Source organism: Canis lupus, chromosome 1 (assembly GCF_003254725.2).
Source record: "Canis lupus dingo isolate Sandy chromosome 1, ASM325472v2, whole genome shotgun sequence".
Lineage (NCBI taxonomy): Eukaryota > Metazoa > Chordata > Mammalia > Carnivora > Canidae > Canis > Canis lupus.
In genome coordinates this window covers 30,853,504-30,881,043 of record NC_064243.1, presented here as the reverse complement: position 1 = coordinate 30,881,043, position 27,540 = coordinate 30,853,504, and the positions used below count along the sequence as shown (strand labels likewise).

Here is a 27,540-nt window from a genome sequence, read left to right as displayed (position 1 = left end):
TGAAAGACATATAATTGACCAGTTTAATTTAACAAGCATCGGTTTAATCCTTACCATATTCCAGGTACTGTGCACATTATGACAAAAGGCCGGTTCATAACAAGATTTATAGTTATTAGTCACTCAGGTGTGATAGGTAAGTGCAGCATCTCTCTTTATGGGGTGCTTTGGAAACACTTGGCAGGGCACCTAAAAATCTAATTCTTGCAATGATGTCCTAGGAGTTTTTAACTCTCAGTAACTTGCCCAGCTGGTGCCCCCTGGTAAATGAGATGCAGAAACATCTATTCTCCACCCTCCCCTCTGACTTGCTTGGGTGAACGGAGTGTATCGCTGTGCCCCAAGCCCCAAGCATGTTTGGTTTGCTTTCGCCAATGGAATGGCCAGCTTTGATATAGATGAAGCTGGTGGTTGAGTTTCACTCTTTGGTGCCATTGCCATGAGAAAGATAACCTTGGACTGGCCTGCTATTCCTAGGATGGGGAGGAGAGGCACCTACAGGCTATCCCTAAGGTGACCAGTCATTCTTGTATGCTTGGGACTGCCCCAATTTTTTTTTTTTATTTTTTTTTTATTTATGATAGTCACAGAGAGAGAGAGAGAGAGAGAGAGAGGCAGAAACATAAGGACTGCCCCAATTTTAAACCAAGTTCCATATCCTGGGAAATTCCTCAATTTTGAGCATACTGGGATATCTGCCTTGGAGCAGAGCCACCCCCAGCTGAGTCTAGCCTACACTAGCCGACCTCCAGACAACCCACAGACTAATGAGAGAAATCATAAATGATTGTTGTTTTAAGCCACTGAGTTTTGGAGTGGTTTGTTATGCAGCAGTAGTTTAGCAATGTAGTGCCCAATAAAATGTTTGCTTATTTGAGCTGAGATGGCTCCTGGTCGTAGTTGTGAAGAGTGTGGAAAAGTTAAGCAAGTGGAGAAGATGAGAAGTATTAATCCTGCAGTAAGTGCCAGGGGCTTGGAGTATGGTATGAGTTGGCATGTGGAGGACAGCTTTGAAGGTGGCACAGCTGAAAGTGGGGCAGCCCATTTCCCAGGGCATTGCAGGAGGCCAGGTGAGAGACCTGAAGGCTGTGGAAGGCTAAGATTTGGTTGTCAGGTAGATGCTTCTTCATTTTTTTTTAAAGATAGATTTATTTATTATTTGAGAGAGAGTGTATATCAACGGGGGGAAGAGCAAAGGGAGAAGGAGGGAAGCAGACTCTCCATTGAGCATGGAGCCCATCCCAGGACCCTGAGATCATGACCTGAGCTAAAACCAAGAGGCAGAGGCTTACCTGACTGAGCCACCCACATACTCCATCAAGCAGATGTTTCTTTAGATCTCAGCTCTGCTGCCTAATAACTTGGGGACCTTAGGCCAGGTTGCTTTATCACCTTTATCCTCAGTGTCTGCAGATATAAAATATGTGTAATAATACATATTTCCCAGGGTTTTTGTTAGAGGGGAAAAATGTTACAGGAAAGGGTGTGTTGTTTTCATTCTGACTCCACACTTCCAAGATGGCCACAAAACAGCTTGGCTGCCTGAGAGTTATCTCTGCTCTGTGGTTTCAGAACTTTTCAGTTTTATTTCTCTCACTTTTTTTTTTTTTTTTAAGGTTTAAATTTGTCATTCATTTTCAGTCAGTTATACCCCAGGAGAAAGGGAATTATTTGAGGAGAAAAGGAGTACTTTGAAGATTACTGATTGGATTCATCTACATATTCTCAATAATTTAAAAATTGCTCTTCAAATTAATGCCACTTTGGCAAAAAAATTAAAAATAAAAAAGCACTTTTCATCATATCCCAATCTATTTCATACAAAACTAAAAATATTTTCCTGTATGGGAGCAAGGTTTATATGGGAAACCTTCCTCTTAGTTTCGCTGTGCACCTAAAACTGCTCTTTAAAAAAAGGTCTACTACAAAAAAAAAAAAAAAAAAAAGAGGAAGAACTGAAAATAATTTCCAAATTTAAAAAAGTATATATTTTTTTCCCAAACAGTCGAATCAGGCATTATTGGCTTAACAATGAATTTTTAAAAAGTAGAACCTTGAAACTTCCAGTTTTTTTATTTTTCCTTATTATGAAAGCAAGGCATGCTTATCTGACAAAGACTGAAAGATTCAGAAAGTTTGGGCGTTAAGGTCACACTGTGTTGCCAAGCCAGTGCAAACTACTCAGAAGTGTATTTATACTTCCAGACCCTTATTCTTTTTTTTTCTGTCAGGCATTTCTAAAAGTTGGCAGTTGTTGACAGGTTGGTCAGCTTCCATCAATTCTTATAAAATGAACAGAAATGCTTAGAGACGTCACTGATTACGGAATCTCCTTTGGTGTCCCCCTGAACCTGTTTCTTAAAACAGGCTATTATAAAAAAAGACATTGGCTTAAAACAATGCAAATGTATTCTCTTACAGTTCTGGAGGTCAAAAGTCTGATACTAAAAAACTGATGTCTAAAAAAAACAAAATAAACAAACAAACAAAACCAAACAAAAAAACCCCTGATGTCTAGGGGGAATTGCCATAATCCTAATATATATTTGCATTTATGTCTCTTTCCTTGTTTGGCCACATGTTTGAATTTGGGTACACGGTACATATACCAAAGTATGATATTTATGTACTTTATGCCTAATTTTGTTTTCTTACATTGTTAGAGGTAAGATTCTTTTGGTTCAGTGGAATCACTGCGACTATTAGCAATGTCTAACACATGTTTACCATGGCATGGTAATGTAATAAAGGGTAGTCAAATTATTAAAATGCCCATTGAAAAACCAGATATATAAGGCCTTAGTGAATATGGCTTTACAAAACACCCTTTGGAAGGTGACTTAAAGGTTGATTGAAAATTTTTCTGTCTTAAATGGGTACCAGGAAGAAATATATAAAAAATGTTTCCACCACCACAGAGCAATTAAATTCACACAGCAGAACACAGGAGGTCCCAGCCTGTCTGTGTAGATTCTGAGATAGGACGTGGGCTGTGTTTCTGTATTTGGCTCATTGTTGACTGCCACAGGTTCTTTTTTTTTTTTTTTTTTGACTGCCACAGGTTCTGAGCCCAGATCATTGGATTCTGGAGTTTTGGATGGAAGCAGTGCAGATGTCCTAAGAGTAAGAAAAGCATAGAGCCTCACAGTTAATGACCCTCTTTCTTCTCAAAGTAAAGCAATCTAACTCTACGACTAACAGAATTTTAATACTATTCTTTAATTCAGATTACATATATTTTTGGTCAGCTTACAAATTTTACTTTCGCCTTTTGGAATTTAGTGATAAAGGAATGATTGCCATAAAGGTCTAACTGTTGGCTTGTCCTGAAACTTAAGATCAAAAGAAAAAGGTACGTGGAAATGGATAGATGGTTCTATATTGTTCATTGTTTTGACCAACATTTAGTACTACTGGCTGTGTATAGGTTTGTAAGAGATAACAGAGATTAAAAGATGAGATCCCTGCCCCTCAGGGCACGTACCTCTTTCTTTTATTTAGAATTTTATTTCAGTTTCAGAGTCAGTTCATCCTTGGTCTCATATGAGAAGAGTCTCAAAGTCAGTGCTCATTTTAGGGGACCTTCTCCTCCGAACCCCTTGGGTGGGGACATTTTCTTGGTGAGGGCCGGGAAAGTGTTCCTTTCTTGGTAATCAACTGCTAAGCAAGCCTCCGCCACTCCATGGCATCCGAGCGCCGGTGATGGCTTCTGTGCCAGGCACAGCCTTCATCCCCTCGCCACGCGCCCCGCCCCAGGGGGCTGAGAGCAGTCGCGTGCTGCCGTATTGCTCCCAGATCCGGTGACCCCATGGGAGCCGCGTGGCGAAGGCTTCCAGTGTCAGATCGCTTCAGGAGTCCCCTTCGGATCTGCAGACGTTGAAAGGTGGGATTGAGGCTGGTGCTGATATATAATTACAAATGTTCACGTTTAAGCTTTCTATTTGAGGGGAGCGACGCATTCATTTCACGGACAGGAACAAACTCTGTCTTTTAAAGCTCGAGCGTAATAAAAAGGCAGTGCTTTTTCTCTCTTTCAAATACTGAAGCAGTGGTAGGTGAGGGAACCCTGTCTCTGAGTAGGGAATTGGCAGGGTTTTGTCTTCCATGACTTCCTCCTTGAGTAAATCAGTTTCATTCCTTAGGGGTTGGGAGGTGGATGACAAGGTGGATTTAGTGTACTGTGGGAGTTGGCTCGCGGTGGCCCTGGGGGTCATATGCTGTTGGTTTTTTGTTTTGTTTTGTTTTCTCGTTATAAATGTCTGGCTCGGGATCCCTGGGTGGTGCAGCGGTTTGGCGCCTGCCTTTGGCCCAGGGCGTGATCCTGGAGTCCTGGGATCGAATCCCACGTCGGGCTCCCGGTGCATGGAGCCTGCTTCTCCCTCTGCCTGTCTCTGCCTCTCTCTCTCTCTCTCTCTCTCTCTCTGTGTGTGTGTGACTATCATGAATAAATAAATAAAAAATCTTAAAAAAAAAGTAAGTAAATAAATGTCTGGCTCAAATTGTTTACTTCGAGATGTTGAGATAAGCTTTCATTATTAGCGTGTGCAAATTGCCTCATAGAAAGTTTGCATTTAAATCTACTCCTAAATTATTTATAAGAGCTGACAGTTGGAAAACCTACTGTACCCTGTCCTAGACGCCAAAGGTCCCCGTAGGTTGTCTGAGTGATTCATGTGGTAATCTGATAGGGTGCACACTTCACTGCTCCTACCCGGTCAGGGCTGCTTTAGAACATGACACGGTTTAGAGCGACTCTTCTCACTGCTGTGTCACCTTTGTCTCTGTTGGTGGCTTTCCATGTTTGCACCCCACTGCCAGCCAAACCAGCCAACCTCACCAGCTCCACCACTGCACACTGTTCTCTACTCATTTCTAATTTCAAGGTTCTGCCTCTCTCGTTCCTCCTTCCAGGCTGGAAGGGTGGGGTCAGGGCAGGAAAGGTACACATGGCAACCGAAAAGTCACAGTGCTCATTGTGGCCTTTGAGGCCAAAAAACTGATGGCATTTGAAATTACTTCCTACTCTTGGCTGGTATTTTACACAGATGGCAAATGGGGCAATTACACGCCTGGGTGGGTTGAGGGGTCTGTCTAATCCTGTGTCTTGTCACTTTGAACAATTTTTACTGAATCAAAGACTTCCATTTGAGTGAAACTCCTTTTTAAGGATGTCAGCATATATTAAAACAGGAAATATTATGTCTTTTGGCAAGGACTTTCCAAACGTATTCAATCTATCCATTTGACTCTGGGGTAGAAACATAAATAAATCTTTCTGAATTAATGGATATTTGACTTAGGAGTTCCCAAAGAAGATGATGATCCCAGAACTTCCTTTAGTAATATATTCCGGCGCCTCCCAGTTTTTTTGCTTTTTAAAAATATTTTATTTATTTATTCATGAGAGACACTCATGCCTTCAGAGAGGCAGAGACATAGGCGGCAGAGGGAGAAGCAGACTCCCTGTGAGGAGCCTAATGTAGGACTCAATCTCAGGACCCTGGGATCATGACCCAAGCCAAAGGTAGATGCTCAACCACTGAGCCACCCAGGGGTCCCCTGCCTCCTAGTTTTTATAGTTAACATTTCTTTAATGTCTGACTTGAATTGTTCCTGAAATAATACAATTTTTTGTCCTTTTGTCATTAGTGATGAGTCAATTTCTCACTACCCTTAAACGTTAAGAACTTAATACAAAAGAGGCAATAAGTGAGTCATAAACCTGGTGTAGATCCACCTGGGGGCTGTTATCCAGAGACTGCCCCTCCAGCCATTTCAACCATTAGACACCCACCTCACCAGGCAAAGGGTGAGGGTGCTGGCCAGGAGGCAGCTGTGGCAAAGCCCTTGTATAAAGCTATGTCTTTTGTTCTATGGGTGCTTATCAACTCCCAGTAAACGTACAATTGAAGCAAGATTATTTATCTGATTCTTCTATGCCTGACATCCAGCAGGGGCGAGGTGGTAGGCAGGGAGCAGTTATTGGCACATATAATGACAACAGAAGTTTCAGTTTGACAGCCTGACAGTGAGAGAGGAGACCAAAAAAAACAAAAAAAAACAAAAAAACAAAAACAAAAAAACCCACACACACACGGTAAGGGATGCAGACAAAAATCTGTGCAGCAGGTCTGGTTCAAAAGTCTGATAAGAGTGTATTCTGTTGTAGATTTTCATGGGGAAAAATGTTGAATTAAGATGTTTTATTACACCAACAATTACATTTCAAGAAACAGGCTTTCTCCAAAAGGGATTTTTCCATGGCAGGTTTACTGTAAAGATTACTGTAAAGATTCGCAATTTTATACACGAAGTGCCCTGCACAAAGTAATTCTAACCCTGTTGCTGGGAGTGGTAGATTTATATGGCTCTGGGATCTGGATGATTAAGGTATATGTTTCATAGTTGCTAAATAAATATAGTTTGAATTAATGTAATAGCTTTTCAAGCAGCCCACTTATGATTTTCTAAGCTAATTGGAGTGCATACCTAGCATGGATACTGAAAATCTCAATGTTTCCTCCAAAGCTAATTTAAACCATTATGTTCTTCTATCTTGGCCATAGAGGAATTCTGATTCAGTGGTACAGGTAGTTAATTTATTTGATCTTCTTTTACATAAATGAAGATTTTCCTCATCAAGGGCCCATATCACAGAAGTGTGGAATAGCTAGTCAATAGAGAATTTGTTTTTGTGCAGACATATCCATAGGTCTCATGAATAATGGGAAATATATTAAGTTGGAAGTCCAGCATAAGTGTGTAACTCACTTTGAAGGAGAGTTGTGAGTCTAGTCCCTGAATGGACCAGTTAGCCTGCTTGGCTGCTTGGCAGCGGATGTTCCTCCAGGCCCTGTCATGGGCTTGCTGTTGGGTGTGTGTAAGGATAGAAGGTACTGGACAAAAACACACTGCTTACCACTGACACCAATCCATCTATGCTATTGTGTATACAGGTGTACACACTCCAAGGTGTGGTGGACTGGAAAAGCATTCAACAGGACTTCCTGAATATAAAGAACAGCTTTATTTCAGAGCTTAGGTATTTCTAAATTAAAAATATAGCTGTAGGATGTAGACACCAGAGAGGGAACCAACGGTATTCTTTTTTGGGGAGGTCCATGGATCCTCAGAGAATGCATGTGCGGATGTCAGGGGTTACCATGAGCCTCTGAAATGGAAGGCAGCATTCAGGATGTTTTTATATTTTCTGGCACCATGTTCTTTGTTTTTTAACTTTTTACTTTATATTTTGAGATTATCAAAAGTGTCTTTGACTCAGAAAGAAAATCTGAAAAAAAAAAAAAAGGATATTTGGTGTTAGAACTTTTACAGGCACTGGTGCTTTGCATCATTATATGATTTTCGCCTTTATGGAAATGAACAAAGTAGAGGTATCATTCCAATTTAGTAGCTCGGAGTGCTTGGTGAGGTACTGCCCCAGTAAGTGGCAAAACTTTGAATCTAGTGGTGTCTGCCATGACCTGGTCCCATTACTGACTTCTCTATGTGATATTGGGTATGTCATATGCCTTCTCTGGGCCTGGATTTCTTCACCTGTGAATTGAGGGGTTTATACTACGTGAGCTCGTGAGGATCCTTAGCTTTAAGCTGAGCCCATATCTGTTTTCCCTAGACTACTTTAGCTTTGCCCTTAGTCTACAGGACCTGTTCTGTGTCATGGTTTCTGTGGTAACGTGAGCTTCCATCCAGGGAACATTTCTCAGCAGCTCTGTGTTTTTCTTCTACTAATGTGTCTGTCTTCATAAGCTTTTAGAGCCTTTTTCTTAAAATCTCAGTGAATTGTGGTAGATGTATGATACAAAATCCCTCTTCTATAGTTTTTAATCAAAGTTTATTTTTTGTTACACCGTGTTAGTCTTAATGTTTGCTAAGTGCTGAGTACAGTGAGATGGACCCAGTTCTCTGCTTGTTGCTTATTAGCCTTACTCTGAATAACACTTTGGGGAGGGAATGCCTGACTCAAGTCTCTGTGGTGGAAAGTTATGGGGACTTCTAACGCCCGCAGGATCGTGGAATTATGTTGGCCTTGGGGGAAATGCAGCACCCAGTACATTCCAACATATGGCTCTAGATGTTTTGCATGTCATGATTAATGGTTTTATGAGTCTCGACGCTGGAGCCTGCAGCTAACATAGCTCTCAGATGATGGCTCTCCATGATAGGATGGTCTTTCAAAGCTGGAGAGGAATGATCCATAGGGACTGCCAGTGGGGGAGGCAGTAGGTCCTCCGCCCCACCCCACACTCTGGCTGCTGGTGGAAGCAGCAGGTGCAAGACTGGCTGCATTTCACCTTTGTGGAGAGCCAGGAGTGAAGGAATAGCTGAGTCAGTTGAATTCTCTTCGGAAATACATTTTCTTAGATGACATCCCTCCATCAGTCAAGGAATGCTTGATGTCTATAAAACCATATGCTCTCTTAAACTCCCTTCTCAAAATCCTGCCTTCAGAAATGTGGTCTGATGATTAATAATCAAGTTCTTTCTTTCTTTCTTTTTCTTTCTTTCTTTCTTTTCTTTCTTCTTTCTTTCTTTCTTTCTTTCTTTCTTTCTTTCTTTCTTTCTTTCTTTCTCTTTCTTTCTTTCTTTCTTTTCTTTCTTTTCTTTCTTTTCCTTCTTTTCTTTCTTTTCTTTCTTTTCTCTTTAAATTTCCAGAAGTCTGTATTCTGCTCAGGCTTGCATTTTCCAGCTTTGCTGGAGTTCAGAAGTTTGAGCTGCCACCGAAGTATTGCCTGTGGAGAGGAGGCGGGGTTTTCTGCCTCCAATGGGGTGCCTTGGGTGTGGGGAAAGCCTATCGCCTTTCACTGGAGCGCTCACCCTGTAATCCAGGCAGGGGCCACGCAGCCTGTTTTATTGTTTGTGGCGTCCTGTGGATCCTGAGCGCTTCCCAGCCGGGAAAGAGGGCAAGTGGGCGCTTGATGATTCTGTGCTGTGCTGCGACAAGGGAGCCGAGCTCTTTTGATTTTCCCCAAGTCACCTGTGTGGGTGAAGTTCAAACCGGCCCCCGGGTTGTCACCGGACTTCTTTCTCCAGCCTGAGGAGTTCCTTCTGTTTGTCTGCAGCGGGCGGCTGTCCCTGCTGCTCTCTGCCCCAGCGAGTGGGGAAGGATGCCTGGGACAGGAGCAGGATTACAGTATGGGATGCCGGGCACACACCAAAGAGTCCGAGTGCTTTGGTTCTGTTCTTCTCCAAGTCCTGACAAGTGTTCCTGAAATGAACACCCTGCTTCATTTTTAAAATTATGCCAAACCAAGTGCCACAATGTGGCTAGGATAAAAAAAAATTTTTTTTGTTTGTTTATTTCCTACCCCTCTCTCCTTTTCTTTGTAATTGGGTGACATAGAAGCAGTCTCTCTGCATCATGCTGTGCCTGACTCTCAACATTGAATAAGTGGGAAGGAGCAGGTTTGTTTAAAAGGACATGGAAGGATTGTAAAACCGAGCTTCTTGTTTGCTGGGCTGTCCTTTGTAGTCGATTTTGATGTGAAAGAAGATGAAAAAGGAAGGCTCGTTCAGACTCAAGTCAAATTCAGGGTCTCTCTCACGTGCTGTGAGTTGGATAAATTTCTCCTCCTTGTCCAGGCAGACAAAGAGGCTGTTTCGCAGTGATGGAGAGCTCTCCGTCTGTGGGCAGCAGGTGGAAGCAGATGATGAAAACTGGAATTACAGAACCCAGCCCAGAAAAGGTGACTTGATTTTTTTTTTGTTTTGTTTTTATTTAAACATTCTTAGAAGTTTGTGATGTAGAATTCGTTTTATATCACTGATTTCCCTTTGTGAGTTTTGGCCTCCTTAGGAGTTTTTTTGCTTTGTTTGTTTATTTTTGTGTTGGAATTGGGTGTCATTCATATGCTTACATGTCTAAAATAATAGTGCTCTTCAAACTAGATTCAGCTTGAGTTTGTGTCCTTCTGACTAGGATAAGATAGCTTCCTTCTGACAAGGATAAGATAGCTGTTGTCCTCAGCCCTCCTTCTCCTCAGCAGATCCACACACGGAGGAGACTTGTGCAAAGTTCAGTGGTAAGCCATCCTCATAGAAGGAGTCTTCTTCTCTTACAACTTGCAGTTGGGACATGGAGCTCTTTACGGAGACAGTACACTGAGAAAACTTTGGGAATCATGAATGGTCTCCTTGTGTCTCTCTTAAAGAAGATTGAGGAAGTCCACAGATACTTGAATTAAACAGGTGTTAGAATGACATCAAGGAAAAGGAACACATGAAGGGCTTGCCCTTGATATTGTGGCCAAAAGGGAGTTTCTGGATTTCTTTCAAGTTCCTTTGCAGACCAGTGTTGGTTTCTGTTCTCAGAGTTCGTGTGTTTTGCCTTCCGCAGGGTGAAGAAAAATATCAATCCTGGTGGGAGAGAGGGAAATATTTCACTGATTCTTTAACACACACCCCTATTTTATATTTAGAATTTCTGGGTTCTTCCTCTTAGAATGTTTACTGTACAGGCTGAACTATTAAACTCTAAAATGTGCCCCCCCCCACCCGTTTGGTGCTGTGGCAAAGCCCAGTAGGGGAGCGCTATTTAAGTATTACAAAGGCACCTAGTCCAGACATTCCGCGTGATTGTGTTTTCCCTGTTTATCACATTCTTCCTGTGCCAAAAAAGAAACCTCACTGGAATCTTTCACAACCTGTTCTTTCCCTTCTTTTGGGAGACAAAACTGCCGAATCCCGACAGAATAAACTAAGTTAAATGCTGATGGGCACAGTGTTTCTATCCCGCTGACTGAGAATTTAACGCAGCTCCTGATGGATAATGTGTGTGAAACAATTCATTCTTCTCTATTACACTGGGGCACAAGAGGGACTGGTTAATGCTCTTAGGAGATGGCAATTGTTTTTATCTCAGGAAGGGTGTCAACAGTGGTCTGCTGGTCCTGAGCTTCAATATACAGGTTTTTAGTTTAGACATGGTGTATAATTGCCACGCAGAAAAGAGGCATGGTGCTTTCTGGTTGGAGTTGTGCAGTTTAGTAAGTCCACGAACTCTGCTCTTCTAAATCAGGAATAAGCTGCGGTTTGAGTAAATGGGTGGGTTGTAATGTTTGAAGCAAAAATGTTTCAAGGGTGGATACAGTAGTGCTGTGGTCATCAGAGGGTGTAATTTTGATTCCCTTGGCCTTTGCCAAAGGTTGTTCTTTTATGATTGTTTGGTTTTAGATCAACCGCTGTCAGGTTTCTGTTAACGACTAGATGCGTGAGTGTGTGGCTTTAGGATTTCTATCATAGATGCTCCATCAAAATTAACATTAAAGGGAAAGACACTATGAATGTGCATGTGTTAGTTTTAGTTGGGAAATGAAGCAAATACTGTACACTTGACTTGTGAAAAATAATGAGGTTATTGTAGAGAAAAAGGGTGACTTGTAAAGGGAGGGAGGACTTGTTTATGCAATACTACAAAAGATTGTGCCCTTTATCTCTTAATGTAATAGGGGATACAGTAGCCCCATGAAGAAAAATGGAGGCATAATACAGTGTGTAAATTTATATGGCTCTTAGAAATAATTGGCTGAGGGCAATATTACAATTTCTGACATAGGGAGCTAGAGGGGAAATCCTTCAAAAGCTGCCTGTACATCAAAATTTGTAGTATTTTATTCTGTTTTCACGTTTGACTTACTGAAGAAAATTGGTTTTCAGCTTTGACATGCTGTCCCAGGGGCATGTCCTTGACAGCTGATCTTTATTTCCCATAGTTCTTCCCTTTGGAGAAATACAGGAATGACATTTGTTTATGCTTCCAGATCAAAAGAGGATCAATCTTTTTTTTTATAATAAATTTATTTTTTATTGGTGTTCAATTTACCAACATACAGAGTAACACCCAGTGCTCATCCCATCAAGTGCCCCCCAAAGAGGATCAATCTTTCAGAAAAATGATGCAGGATTGGAGTTTTTTTTAAGAGTATCAAATAAGCTTAAACTCTAACACGAATTATCAGTCAATGCTGAGAATGCCCGATGTTCATGTTAGGATTTGGTTGCAAATAAACATGTATCAAAGACATATCATTCTGATAGGAAGCGCATAGCATCTTTCTCTTACTTCATATATGTCTGCCCAGACCATATATATTTGAGACCACACACTTTCCTTTCAGCCTGCTCCCCAACTCCCCTACCTTATGGTAACATTTTTTGATCTACACAGGTTTCTAAAAACCTGCTGTCCCACCTCCCCTCCCCTACCACCAAGTAGTGAGAGATAGAGCCTACCTAACAAGACAGCCTTACTTCAGGGTTGTGTCCCGTGTCTTCCACACCCTCCATGGGATCTCTGGCTGCTGGGGTGTCCAGTTCTGCGGCCTTATGTCTTTCTTCCTTCCATCAACAGTTGTTGCAAGCCCAGAGTGTTTGCTGGCTCCCTGTCCACTGTCACCCAGTCACAGTGCTTTGTACAGTTAGCCCACTGAACCCTTACTATGCATGTGGACAGTATGTTGTATGCATGTTTGTTTTATAAAACAGTTCTTTCAAGTTTCATTTAGTAGTGAATTTCTAATTCTTTTTATAGTGAATCTCCATGCTGGATTGCTTCTTAGGACTAACAAAATAAAGTTTTTAGGTAGTTAACCTGTATGGGTATCTCCCAAGACACAAACCTATAGGTTTGCAGTTTAATGTTGTCACATATACTCAAGAAACTAAGGATAAAACTACAGTGCTTGAAAATTCTTTAGAGAATGCTTTTATAAGATTAGATGCTATTAATAGGCATCTTTCCAATTAGACTACTTTTTTTGAGCCTAAAAAGTAACTAGAAGATACATACCAGTATGTCCAAAGCAATTACAAATAGGTACCTGCATATTTTCTTCTGGTCCAGCACATGGCAAGTTTCAAAACTTCAAAACTATTGACGTTTGTACTCAGGAAGGTAAAAACGAATTAAGTAACAGCAGTTATCAGTTCTTACATTCGTAGTGGGATATGATCCATTTGAATGGCAGATGATGTTTTGACTTAATCAGCCATAAAAATCAAGGGTGTGAATCAGTATCCTCTTGAGTATAAATTTCTGTAATCATAAGCTGTTTTATTAGATGCCTATGTAGTAAAAAAAGGTAGAAGTCAGTTGTAGGTGAGACAATATGTAGCTTTTCATATGGAGTTGTGAGTGCATTTATTGAAGGAATTTTTAGTATACACCACAAAGAAATATAGCACACAGGCTATGAAGTCATGGAGTTCATACTTAAATGGAGAAGCAGATAAGACGTCTAAGGGAGAATCTAAGGAAAATGCAGGATAATTGTGAAAAGTGTAAAATGGATGAACTTAGATGAGAAGGTCCAGATAAAGAAACTTTATCTTGAGCATTTTCATGTTTTGCATGGTCTTCTGGCTGTTAGCATTGATTTGCACAACACTTAATGAGCTCCTGCTTTGTTTCTAGCACTGGAAGGTTCTCAAGGGAAACTAATGACTAGTATTTACTCTGTGCTCCCCCATCCTGCTCACATACCCTTCTCCTGTCAAATAAAACCAAAAGAGGTGGAATAATAATGGGGTAGCCTCTCATTGAGCAGAGCATGTTTTGTTGTATCTCCAGTTCTGTTCAGCTGGGCAGAGGCATGATTGATGATACTGGTATTGGCAGGTCGGTGCAGAGACGGTAATTGACTTGCAAAGCCTCGACAAACAATCCTTTCATTCTCCTCTTCAGGACTTCTATCATATGTGCTAATAAGGTTATCAAATTTGAATCTTTTGAATTTCAGTTCCTTTCCATCCCAGGAACTGCAAAAAATGACCAGAGATGGCTTTACTAGGCATTAAGGGTAATGAATAATCCATACACTAGATAATCAATTGTTGAGGGTGGGAGTTGGCTGTATTTAAAGTAATTTCATCCCAATATCCTCCTAGTAAAATAGTTGCAGAAAACAGGAATCTTGTGCATAATTAGATTAGCAATGATTTCGGATACTACAACAGAGAAAAATGGCATGAAAGACCAAAAGGAGCAAGGTTGAAATCCTGTTTCCATGTAAATAGCTGTGATTTATTTTTGATCATAAAATCTTTAAAATTATGGGATTTAAGATCATTTTCTTCATGGCATTAAATAAACCTAAAAAATATTGGCAAACATTGCTAAGGTAGCCCCCTCAATTTGAGAGTAAAACTAGATAAAAAAGCAGTATTTATTCTGAGGGTCACCATGTACACTGGAAAAAGAGCTAAATGGAGTTTATCTTGAGGTCTTAATAAAGAGATGAGAAGAATATTCTTGGTGTAGTGAATGTAATGTTTTCCTTCTTACTTTCTACTGAAGCTGACATTCTGTGAAAGAGATAAACAGTGAGTGCCACTTAATATTTCATCTGGTTCATTGAAACTGCCCTTTAGTGACCTTTGATTATTTTTTTCTTTTGAAGATGGGGATCTGTTGTTTCACTGCCTTGTTTTACTGCAAAAATGATCTTATTTGTTATTAAATTGATGAAGTTCTGTTGCAATGATTTTTTTATCTAATACCCTTCCTTTACTTAGTTGTCTTAAATGTTTGTGGATTTATTTTGAGAATTAGATACTTATTTAGATGCTAAAAATAGAGTATTAAAAGAAGGAACTTACTGTCAGATGATTCATTTAGAAGTTAGTAACCTATATTCTTCATGGGAATGTCATTACTCAGTTTTGAAAACTTTTTTGAAATTGTTCTTTTCAAACAGTTGTTTTAGAAATGATTTCAAAAGACCCTGCATATCAATTAGGGTTAATTTTATAAGTCTCTTGCAGTTGTTGTAGAATATATTTATATTTCTATGTAATTTCAAGGGTTTTTCATTTAACCATAACATTTTCTATCAAAGTTTTAAATAAAGGTGTGTTGTTTTTTTTAATGACACTATTTCCTATGAAATACTTGAGTAAACTCCAGTCTTACCAGGTTTATCTCCTCCAGGTCTATTGTGTCTGCACCCTCTTGTCCATCCAAACTCTAGTTCAGGCCTTTCTCTGCTCCTAGCTGGCCTCTTGAGGGGCCTTCTGGGTGTCTTAGACTCTTTCTTGTTATCTTCACTCTTGTCTTCCTTTGAGCCATCCTTGAGGCTATACTGTAATCAGAGTAATCTTCCTCAAACCCAAATAGAATTGGGTGACTCTTGTGTTGCTCCCCCAATGCCTACAAAATGAAGCCGATCTCACATATGGTAGCATGGACCTTGCACCTTCTGACCCGCCCTATCCCCTACCCTTTTTAACTCCCCAAGTAGCAAATGGATGCACTGCTCTTTTACCTGCCATGGGGTATCTCCCATGCCCTGTGTCACCATGCTTCAGTCCCCCGCCTCTGCCTGCTGACTTTTTGCTGGACCTTTTCTGCTTTCTTTAGAACTCTGTGAATCTCTCCTAAGGGCAGAACTGATGACTCCTTTCTCTCTGTTATTTCTCCACCTTCTACAGACCTTGGTAATTATATATTTATTAGACACTGGGTGATACTTATATTTTATGTGTCTGTGTCTTTAGCTGGACTGTTAACTTTTTTAGGACAGAGACCGAGTCTTACTTATCTTTTATTTCCCAAGCCTAAGTGCTCAATAAGTGGTTATTGACTGGGTGGACAGAACTCACCTGGGACATTGTTAATAGTGCTGTTTGTAGAGGCCACCGTGCCAAACAGGGGTGGGGTACCGGTGGCTCTGTGTGCTTACTTTGTCCAATGTACTGATGAATGTCACCTTGCAAGTGCTCCCAACCCTGAAGTTTTTTGAGCATAGCAAAAGAGAGCCTACACATTGTTGGAACTAATTTTAGTGGCAGTCAGCTGTTTTTTGTTGCTCACTTAAACTGTGTGTGGATCAAATGCTTTGTAGAAAAGTTTGATCATGACTGCTTGGACCATTAAGGAAGTTGGCTTAGTGAACAGAGATGAGGTATGAGATGGGATGATGCCATGTCTGATAAGGCGAGGCAGCAGGGCACTCTTGCAGTCTTCTTGTTTTCCCCGCTTCCACCCTTCCTCTCCCCGCCTCCAGCCTCCCTTCACCCCAGGTAGGGCTAATCTTGCCAGACGAGCCTCAGTGATCTTGCAAAACATCAAATATAAGTCATGTTATGTAACTTCACTGCTTAAAGCTCTTCGGTAGCTTTCCTTCTCTGGCAGCTTGGTAACTAGTCTTTATGATGTGCTGTATGGCTCTGCACCATCTGCTTCCCAGTTGCATCACCTGTGCTTTCCCCTTGCTGTCCTCTAAGTCACAATAGGCCTCTTGCTGTTTGGAACATGCCGTGTAACTTGACCTTCCTCCCCACCCAGAGTCCTAGCTATGCACATTGCTCCCACCCTTTTCCTTTTTCAACTCTTTGCTCAAAAGTTATCTGAGTGACCCTATGTCACCTCTGACCTCATCCTAACCTTTCTATCTCCATCTTTGTTTTTCTTCAAAGCACTTACCACCATCTAATATCGGTATACTTTATGTACATTTGACCTTGAACAAGATAAGGGTGAGGGATGCTGAACTCTGTGTAGTCAAAAATCCTCGTATAACTGTTGACTCCCCAAAAACTTAGCTACTAATAATAGCCTACTTTTGACCATAAACCTTACCTCTAACGTAGAGTTTATTAAACATACTGTATGTATTACATACTGTATTCTTATAGTAAAGTAAGTGAGAGAAAAAGTCATAAGGAAGAGAAAATACATTTATAGTTCTGTACTGTATTTATTGAAAAAAAATCCACATATAAATGGACCTGCAGAGTTCAAACTCCTGTTGCTCAAGGGTCAACTGTATTTATTTTCAGACTGTCTATATCCTAAAACTAGAATTTAACCTCTAGTACAGGAGAGATTCTTTTTTTTTTTTTTTGTATGTTTTGGTAACCAGTGTTTTCCCAAGCCTGGCACACAGCAGGTGTTCAATAAATTTTAGTTTAAAGGAGAGAATGAATGATACAAGGTCAGGAAATCTGGATGTTTTGCTTCTGTCACTTGCTAATGTGACCTGGAGCTAATCACATCATCTGTTTTTTTTTTTTTTTTTTTTTAAGATTTCTTTTATTTATTCATGAGAGACACAGTGAGAGAGGCAGAGACATAGGCAGAGGGAGAAGCAGGCTCCATGCAGGGGATTCGATGTGGGACTCGATCCCAGGACCCCAGGATCACGCCCTGAGCTGAAGGCAGACGCTCAACCGCTGAGCCACCCAGGTGCCCCATCACATCATCTGTTTAAACTCTAGCTTTCATTTCGATAAAATGGGATAATACCTATTGTACGTATGGGTAGTAGGTGCAGCTTTATTTCTTCAATAAATGAGTGTATGTTTTATAGATATTCTATCAGCTTTCCAATTGGATCTGGTTGTATTTAATGGTACTGTCTGAGGGGTTGGCAATTTTTTCACTACTGATAGCCAATCAACTCAAAAGATGTCTTTATCCTAGTTATAGAATATACTATTCTACCGAATTTTCAGTGTAGAAATAAGTGCTTTTAGAATACTTGTATAACCTAGACAACCCTACTGGAAGCTGCCGCCTCCTATACATAATCCTTCAAGCAATATATACCACAGTTTTTATGTAAAATCCTGAAATGGTTAAAATACTAAATCGAAAATTGTGTCTAAATCAGTCCAACTACTCATAAATATTAATAATAGCTAACATGTAATGAGGCTTTGCCATGGCTAGACACTATTAATACATTATGTGCATGAGCTCATTTAATAAATATTGTCTGGATACTGTAAGTATTCAATAAAAATAATAGTTTGATAAATGAGGAAGAGTCATTAGGGAGAACTGAAAACCAGGCGGAGAAACTTAGATGTGGTGAGACTGGGAAACAAGTGTATGTCTTCAGAAAGAGAAAAGACATTGAAAAAGCACTTGAGCATCTTGAGGTCTTGGACAGAGATTCTTCCAGTTCAAGGGCACGTGTTCTGCTTTGAGATTCTTTGGGCATGTGCTTCATACTTCACCTGAATTTGAAGCTCTTTGAACTCTAGTTTGTCTTATCCAGTGTGGTAGTAAGTAGGTATTTCTTGCGTGAACACGTGGTCAAGGCAGTGTTCAGGGGAGACTGCTTGGTTATGGCACAGAGAATGGATTGGAGTATAGGAACTAGGATCTGGACTGAAGCCTGGTCACCGAGGGGCTGTAGAGGCTGAGAAGCTACACAGTGCTGGTTGAAGTGATTCTATAGGCACATGAGGAAAAGCAGTTATGGAGCTACAGATTTTCATGTGAGGCTTTTTTTATCAAGGGAAGTTGTGGGACTTAATAGTTAACTTGTTTGTATCACACAGCATCTATGGTTTTCATAGGCATGGTTATATGTTTTCTAGCTTTATGAAATGCAGTAGTCTTCATATTGTATTTCTAACCTTCCTAATGATAGGTGGTATTTATGGTGACCACTGTCTTAGTAAATGTGATTGGAAAACTTACATGAAATCAGCATACATATTGTTCATATACAGAACTTTACATGATGTGGGGCTTAGGGGATGGTGCAGAAGCTGGTTGTAGTGATGTCTCTGTGGTCTGGTCCTCTTCAGCCCTAGTGAACCTCTCTGTACTACTGAATTTGGCACCACAGATTGTTCTCTGTCATTTATGGCTGACATTCAATGACTGACTAGTTATCAGAGACATTAAACCAGCAGTTATTTACTTAGTTCTTGCCAGAACCCATCACCATGCTGGATGCATAACATTTTGGCTGTTATGTATGGTCCAGGGTGGGCACTTGCTTATCAGGTGTCTGAGACAGTCTCCCTGCGGAGATTTGTTAGTTTGGAGTTCCCAGTTAGTGCTGTTCCCCTCCCTGCCCCCACAACACCCCCCACTTCTGGCCAATACACCCTTTACTAGACTCATTCTCAGGATTTGGGGTTGTCTTATGGATTCTTGTTTTTTGAGAGCTCCTATTGCTTGGTAGACTTGATATAGAGCAACGCCTTGAAAAAAGCCACATAGATGAGTAAGCCTGTCTCAGATTCAAGGAGAAAATGGCTTGAATTGTGAGTAACCTGGAGTGACCCTGCACACAGGGCTTTCCCTAGAGCAGGCACTCATTAAGGCTGGAGGAACAAAGAGTGACTCCACTTTGCCATTTTCATGCCCTACTACTTTTGAAAAAGTGTGTTAGGGGCTGTAATGAGTGGAACATAATGGGAGAAGGTAACAGGAGATTGGGAGAGGGAAGGAGATGGGATAGGTTATAAGGAGAGAAAAGCTAATGAGTCTCCACATTTATCCATGCTGCCTTCCCTGTGCTGACAGTTTTCTGATCCCATCTTCTAAGTCAGTAATGATAGTCTACTGGGACTTGGTCAAGTTTCTGAATATGCTGTTTGCACAACCAGTTGTACATTTGCAGTAGTTTGGGGTTGTTTGTTTTTGAGACATAGCTTAACAAAGTTTTGATGTATGGTTGAAAAGGTGTGGAACAAGGATAAAGATTAGTCTATTCACTGGTTAAAATAATTTTAGTGGCATCTGTAAATTATTTGGTTGGATTCAATATATGTTTATCCTTCTCTAAGAAAAACCTCATTTATAAGTAAAAGCCACCAGCCGTTGAGATTTCAATAAATTGTATCCTTGATTTTTGTCTTTTCAGTAAACTTTAAAAGAGAGTGAGAATAAATAAATTTTATTGTTGGTACAGTTTCCTTGCTCCTATTTCTGAAAGTTCTCTTTTACTTTGTAACTGGAAACGCCTCAGCTAAAGTAGAAACTGGGTGTCGGGTGTTTCTGGATTACATTTTGAGATAAACCAGAATTCTTGCCTGAACACAGGTGTGTACTGCTTCAGTGTTGATTGGTTGGTGATCCTTTTACAAAGCATACAAAAGACAGTTTGTGAGTTTACCTTGGTGGGTGGTTGTGGCTGGTATTGGCTTGGTTGCTGTGTTCATCTTGACCAGTAGTTATTTATTTACATAGTTTTTTCACCAACAGAAGGTACATAGAGTGCTTTGGCTTCCTGGAAAAAGAACTTTGATTTTTACCTTAAAGTAATTTTATTTCAGAGTTAGTCAACATATTCCTACAAAAAAATCTTTTAATTACTTTTCTTCTTTACTAGCTCTATCCAATTTTTTGTTCTTAAGTAGGAATGCCTAAATGTTATTCTTTCCTAAGGATCCCACTTCTGTTTAATTTGTAAGCCATTTTTGAGACACCTTGTTGCATTTGGGGCATTCTTGTGTGCTACTGATGTTTTCTGAAGCTGGCAAGGTTAGGATTTTTCTCCATCAACATTCCTTCAGATCATCAGACCTTGATTATGTCCCACACACTGGGGTGTGTGTTAGTTTGTCCACTTGATCTGTGTGCTTGTGTCATTGTAACCACAGAAAGGTTCTGTAGCTGATTTGATTTGATTTATTTAAACAAATTTTTAAAATTTATTTCAGAGAGAGAACGCGCATGCAAGAGATCATGAACACACACGAGTGCAAGCATTAGTGGGGGGAGGGGCAGAGGGAGAAGCTGACTCTCTGGGATCATGACCTGAGCCACCCAGGCTGATTTTTAGAAATCTTGAAGGTCGTATGTCAACTCCCAACTAATAAAGATTGGAACAAAAAATCCAATTAGCAAAATTTCCTCTAATTTTTGAGCAAGTTGAGCTAGATTTTTCTATAACAAATGCTTGTTTGGGATGGAATAAAGAATGTTATACAGTAGAACTATAGTGTGAATGTCTTGAGCTTTTCAGTGCCAGAAAAGATTAATTATAGTTGAAAGTCAGTGGCTTTGAAAAGTTCTGCCTGTGCCTAGAGTAATAAGTACACTTTAGATTGGTTTGCAGTCCACATATTGCATATACAGTTGACCCTTGAATAACATGGGTTTGAATTGCATGGGCCTGCTTTTATGTGGACTTTTTGCTGACCAATAACAGTATGGTACTGTGAATGATTTTCTCTTCCTTATTTTTTTTAAATAATGTTTTCTTTTCTCTAGCTTACTTTAAGAATACAGCATATAATACATATAACATACAAAATATGTATTAATCAACTTTATGGTTTCCAGTCAATGGTAGGCTACTTAGTAGTTAAGTTATTGGGGAGTTCAAAAGTTATACAAAGATTTTCAACTGTGCAGGGTTGTGTGTCTAATCCCATGTTGTTTAAGGGTCAACTGAACACACACACACACACGTTCACATAAAATGAAGCAAAAGTTTTGTGAAGCTACTTCATTATTGCCTGACTCCATGTGATACTATCTTTTGTTTTATTCTAATTTATTAGGCAGAAAAATGTCAGTCCTGACCTACTGAAGTGATGACTCCCTTATTAGGTCACACCTACATTCAGCAGACTTCACTTCTTTTGGCAGATTCTTAATATGCTCGTGTACCAGGTCACTTTTTCACAATGTTTCGAAGTTACACACTATGCTGAAGTTCCTCTGAATTAGTCTATCATTATATCAGTGTTGTAGAAAGGTCTGGCATATCTGAAGTGTCTCTAGATGCAGTGTGGATTTGTGTTACATCTCAGAAATCATCTGCTGTGAGAACTGACTTATGATCATGAGCTTGTAAGCATTCACTACAGTAAGTCCTCTTCTAGGGTGACCTCTGCGCCCCTTGCCCATGACCATGTCAGTGAATATGGGTAAATGCTTTAAAGTTAGGCAGGATTTAGTGATTTCTGGTGTAAACCTTGTTGCCTGATGGAGCACAGTGTCACAGAGCCTGCCCTCGGCAGATTATGTGCACCTGCTAACTGGCCCAAGGGAAAGCTCATGGATAGCAATGTCTGAATAATTTCTGCCTTTTTCTGGAGATTTCTTTGTCATTATGCTTACTGGCCTACTGTCTGTCCTCCTTAGAGGAAAAGCCATTGAGAAGTTGAGGCTATTTAACTTCACTTTGGAGTTGTTGGACTCTAGCCTATATCTGTCATTCTATGTCTGAATTGGAGGAAAAGCTGCATTTTCTTTGAAACATAAGGTTACTGTAAAAAACTGGTAATTGGTTAGAGATACTTTTCTAAATTGTGATCATATGGCCTACACATTAGCTTATATAAAATGTTAGAGAAACATGCCTTTTATTTGTTTGTGTTTTCATATAACAGATGCTTGCCTCATTCATCTTTCAGAATTTTAAAACAATTAAAAATATGGGGATCTCTGGGTGCCCCAGTGGTTTAGCGCCTGCCTTCGGCCTAGGGCGTGATCCTGGAGTACCAGGATTGAGTCCCACATCAGGCTCCCTGCATGGAGCCTGCTTCTCCCTCTGCCTGTGTCTCTGCCTCTCTCTCTCCCTCTCTCTCTCTCTGTCATGAATAGATAAATAAAATCTTAAAAAAAAATTAAAAAATATATTTTTATGAACATCGTTCTAAGGTATATTATGCAGATGGAGTCTGTTTGCAGGTTATGGTTTACACAGTATTCACACAGCTATGGCCTTATTCCATTGTTATGAGAGTCCTGTGAGTGGGTAGAACAGGTGGCGTTATCCCCTTTTATGGTAAGAAAGCAGTCCCTAAGTTAAGTGACTTACCTGAAGCCATATAGATAATAATGGTATAGATTGGATTTGAGTCCACTTCTTGTGACTTGGTCCCACCATGACACCATGCATGACAGATGTCCAATCCTCAGCACAGTTGAACCTTGTTTTGATGCTTTAGTGTCATGAATAGTCACTAAACCTGTAAGAACCTAGCGACACCCTAGTGGCTGTTGAGATTTGCAAGGATCTTTGCTTTGGCATGAAGTGGGTCTCCACTGTCTGCTGCCTGTGCCACTTTTGCTGTAAGACTGTCAGCTCTCTTTCTCCATGTAGTCATGCCTGCTTTTTGTCCTTCCCACGGTCTGATTTGGTATTTCCAATTTGTTACCTTGGGTGGAGGGTCTGGGCAATCCAGTTTATTGCTATGGTATTGGTCAAAAGATTATAATAAGATCCTGATCCATAATCCCCTGAGTGATGCTCTCTGGTCAGAGATCATTTTGGCTTCTTAATTCTTGGCTGTATCCTGAGTGGTTGAGTTTGTCAGAAAAGTGATCTCTTGATAAGTAGGACATATCTGTAGGATGATATAAATATGGTTTTTTTTTACATGTTTATCTTCTGTTGGCTTTTCTTCTTAGTACAGTTGAATAAAGCCCATTGTTTGCATTAATGTTATGAAATTGTGACTATATTTGGGCATGTCAGTTCTTTTTTGTAAACATTAGATTTTAAACACTTCTGTAAAATCACCCTAAGTTTTCAAGTAGGATTTCTGCATTGTTTGACATAATAAGCAAGTGTAGCTTTGCTGCTTTTAAGCTGGGTTTCAGCATTAACCACTTTCTCTAATAATATTCTATGTTCTCCCTCTCTTTCCCCTCCCCGCTCTTCATCCCAACTGATTTTTGGACACCAAATATATTTTCTTGTTTTGCATATAGTTGGAATTGCCTCCCCCTATATTCAATTTCATATCTTCATGTCATCTGCTTCAAAAAGTAACAAAATAAAAAGAAAAAAAAGGTGATGAGACCATATTTTCATGACTGAAACCAATTCTCCACTGAATATTTTTAGTCAAAAACTATAAATGCATTTGATCCACATTAACACAAATGGGAGCTGTAGAAAATGTGACTGAAAAAGCTGATTTAACTCTCTGTCTTTTCTGTGAATTTCTTAATAAACCACTACTATCCCAATGCTCAGAATTAACATGATCTTTTAATAGTCTATTTGAAATGCTACAATCCCCATTGTGCATCTTAGGCCCATAGTAGTAGCTCAGTGAATACTTAGATTTATACACAGGAAAGCTCCAAAAATGTTGGGATGCAATTTTGAATAAGTTGAAAGTAGAGTCAAAAAAATGTTGTTGTTTTTTTTTTCTTCCTGCAACTCGAAATGAAGCTGAGAAAAAAGCAACAATTTTAAAAAGCACTGTTATCCTTTCTCACATTCTCCAAACACTAAAGCATTAACAAAAGATGCTCACTCCCGATGTCAAAAGCTTTTGATACCCAATATAGTTTATTCCACATTTTGGCTGTAAAGTCTCAGAGATAATTGTAAAGATGTCTTTCTTTTTCAGATAGAGGGAAATTTCAAATAAGTCTGTTTGGTGTAGATCTAATTTGGAAAGCCAACTTTAGCAGTTATTTAGTAGTAGTGACCACATGTTTTCTTCTCTTAGTGTCATTTAAGAGAATTTTAGTAAGTACTCTTATATAGTTTCTAAATTGGAGCTGTGAAGGGATCCAAGCACTTACCTTAACAACACAAGACTAAGCTGTTTGGGCTGGGAGGAAGCTCAGAGAGGACTCAGTCTGCTCCCTTGTTGGACAGGAAAGAAGCGAGGATCCAAGTAGTTTGATTAACACCTTACAGCAGACAGTAGCCCAATTACTTTGTGTCCTCATTTTCCTTTCTCTTCTCTTCAGTGGTTTTGAGGTTTTGTTCCTTTCCATTTGTTTCTTTAATTTTGACATTCCTGATGGTTCTGTGAAGGTCAAGGGACAGATTCCTTCACTGACCTTACAGAGCAGGTTTGGGAAGCCTTTCATCCATTCTGCAGCACACGGAAAGTTTTCTTAAATAGATGTGCACAAGATCAGGAACTTATTAAGGATGGCAAAGGCAGAAGAAGGACAACATCACCTTGAAAATAGGCTCCTGGTGTCATTTTTATTCCCTCACAAAAGTAGAATTCATTTAGCTTTCAAAGAATTGAAGCAAAAACCTCAAACTAAACTCAGTGCCCCCCACCGCACCCAAACACAAAAAACAAACAGAAAACCCAAAGGGCCCTGGCTACTGCCTTTCTTTTGTATGAACTGAAGTCTTTAGAGACAGTCAAATAACTTAATAGAACTGTTATATGTACATCTGCCTCAAAACACGTGCATTTTAAAACTTTAAGCGCAGTATTCTATTTTTGACATAAAACTTTTTTCCTCTTGAGGGGCTGTAGGTTTATGGTCATTAATAGCTGAGTTTGCAGAGATGCATTAAATAAAGATAGAACACAAAGTAAATGCCAGCCATGACATCGACAGAATCGTAGGTGACTTCTACTAGGACCTACCTTTACTGATGTCACCCAAAGAAGGGAGAGGGAGAGAGAGAGAGAGAGACACCCAGAGAGGGCATAAAAGAGGAAAAGAGGAAGAGGTAAAACAAAAATAAAAAAGGAAAAGGTTTGATCTGTTTAACATGATGAAAGAGGAGGACAGAAAAGAGCTGTCTTTGCGGTTTGCTGTGTTCTTTGTGGATCTTGTAACTCTGTGATTATCATGCACCATGGCAAGACGCCATGCTCACATTGGTCTGCCAATTGGAAGAGTCATTTTCTTGCTTATTTTTAAACTCCTAAGGACAGGGAAAAAGACGGAGGGAGCCTGAATGGTGTGGTTTCCTCAAACCATTATTGTTGTAAATCCTATGGGTCCTGAAATAACTGGCTATTCCAGAAGTTTCAAACTGCCCTGCTGCTCCAAAGACTTGGCACTCGAATGGGAAATGATTAGCTCCTTCCTTTAAGCCTTGTCACCAGTTTAAGTGGGTCACAAGTTGGAGAATGTGAGTGCAGAAGTAAACTACCTTTTTATGGAAATCCTCTAGTTCTTTGAGTTTTTCAGATACATAGTTGGGTATAAAATACAGTGTTTGAAATGTATAAGTCTTAAGTAACTTAGTTACTAAAGTATTCAGTTGTCTGTGCAGAAATTATCAGGAGGGCATCTTGGTACAGCTTCCTTTTAATTTTTATCTTTTTGCTTGATGATTAAAGATAGTAACAGTGCAATTACTGTCTGGTTATGGGCTTATGTTTTCTTAACAAGTAAATTGTGGCAGAACTTGTATTTCTTTTGGTTGACTGGTACATGATCTTGAGTAATTCTGATTTGTAGACTGACTTCTCTTTAGAATGATTTAGGAGGGTAATTTTGTGGGTGGAAGAGATGCACCTGTTTCTGAGGCTGAAGGTTGGTTATTGTTTTAACTTCCTCAGATTACTCAGATGCTCAAGGGAAAATGATACAAATGACCTCTTTATTTTAGGTTGGCCTTTTTTTTTTTTTTTTTTAGGGAGGTTGCCATTGATATGTTTATTTTGGGAGTTGCACGTTGATGAAATATACAGAATGAAGGGATACGAGGTTATTTTTATGTGCTTTAAACTTAGACTCTCCAAATATACATGTATTAGGCATATTGACAGTGGCAGTGTTAAGAAAATGACATTTAGACTCTAGGGGTTTTATCTTTCTTCTGTAATACGTTTCATTATAAGTTCACTAGGGAAGGGGGTTTGGGGTCATTATTATGATATCTTTTGGTGTCCTCCCTCCAGCTGGACACACTGACTTTGACATTCTTGTATGGATACTTTCAAAAACATTTTTTTTTCTTTTCCACTTCTGTGATCTTTCAAACATTTAGTTAGGCTGAATGAGAATAGGAAAAACTGCTTTCTAAGTTTGTTGGAGAACTTGCCTTGAGAGAGAATGGTATTTGTGTTTGCAGGTTTGAAAGTGAGGACTCCTTAGACTCTTAGCCTTTTTTTATATGGTGTATTTTTAAAAATTGAGACATAATTTACATATAACATTATATTAGTTTGAGGTGTACAATATAATGATTTGATATTTGTATATATTGTGAGAGGCTGTTAAAGGATGATTTATAAAAATTAATTATATTATTTAACTATTAATGATCAGTAATTATTATTTAAGAAGGAATTTCAGTATAGTTACATGTAGGGAAAGTAGTATCTATTTAATTTGAAGGACTATGTTAAATATTTTTGTGATGTCTCATAGCAGTCATTATACTATTGGATATATATCTCATCCAGGTTTTATACACTTTCCACTATTTTGCTTTTGGATGAAATATTAACATGATAATAATTTGGTTTGTGCTACAAACATCAATCATTTGTTTTGTTTCAGGTATCCCACAGAGCATTGGAGGTTAAGTAAGAATGAGCAAGTCCCTGCTTTGAGGTCTTCTCATTGTCAGTGGGCAGACAGAATTGAGATACTGTGATGACTTCATAGAAAAAGTGCCATGGTGACTTAGTGCAAGGAGAGATTGATTGAGAGGAGCATGGTCCAGGAAGGCTTAAGAGAAGTAAAAACAGGCTGTGGGAGTGAGGGCTGCATTTCAGATAAAGGAAATGATGGCTTACTCAAAGATGGTGGAGATATAAGACCATACGGAATATGGTACAAGGCCTGCTGATAGGGCCACTGAAGGGGGAAATGGCCAGAAATTTTTGGGAAAAGATTTGAGTCCCAAGTGTCAGGTGAGCCTTTATTGCTAGATGAGGAATTTGGGGTTTATTCTACCTTGTGTTTTTTACATAAGTGGAAACGTCATGATGATGATGATGTTATTTTCCTAAAGGAGCGACTAGAGCAATTGGAGCTCTTTTGGAAAGATGTAGTAAGAATGAAAGGAGTAAGTGGTCAGATTTAGAAAGAAAAAATAAACTACTATAAAGGTATCAAGGAGTGTGATATCTTGGAGAAACATCTCAGCC

General features: G+C 39.6%; 1 protein-coding gene across 8 annotated transcripts in view; it reads left to right on the top strand.

Annotated features, from left to right (window-relative positions):
* Positions 1 to 27,540, top strand: part of NHSL1 (NHS like 1) — a 302,556-nt gene that overhangs the window by 161,553 nt on the left and 113,463 nt on the right. For 2 of the 8 annotated variants that reach the window (XM_025422401.3, XM_025422399.3), the window contains exon 1: positions 8,845 to 9,707. The exons of 5 other annotated variants lie outside the window; for them this stretch is intronic. In XM_025422401.3, coding sequence (XP_025278186.1) covers positions 9,515 to 9,707 — 193 coding nt within the window. In that variant the 5' untranslated portion in view covers positions 8,845 to 9,514. Of the gene's footprint in view, positions 1 to 3,567; positions 3,884 to 8,844; positions 9,708 to 27,540 lie in introns of those variants that run through there. One more of the 8 variants, XM_035710744.2, reaches the window with a different exon arrangement.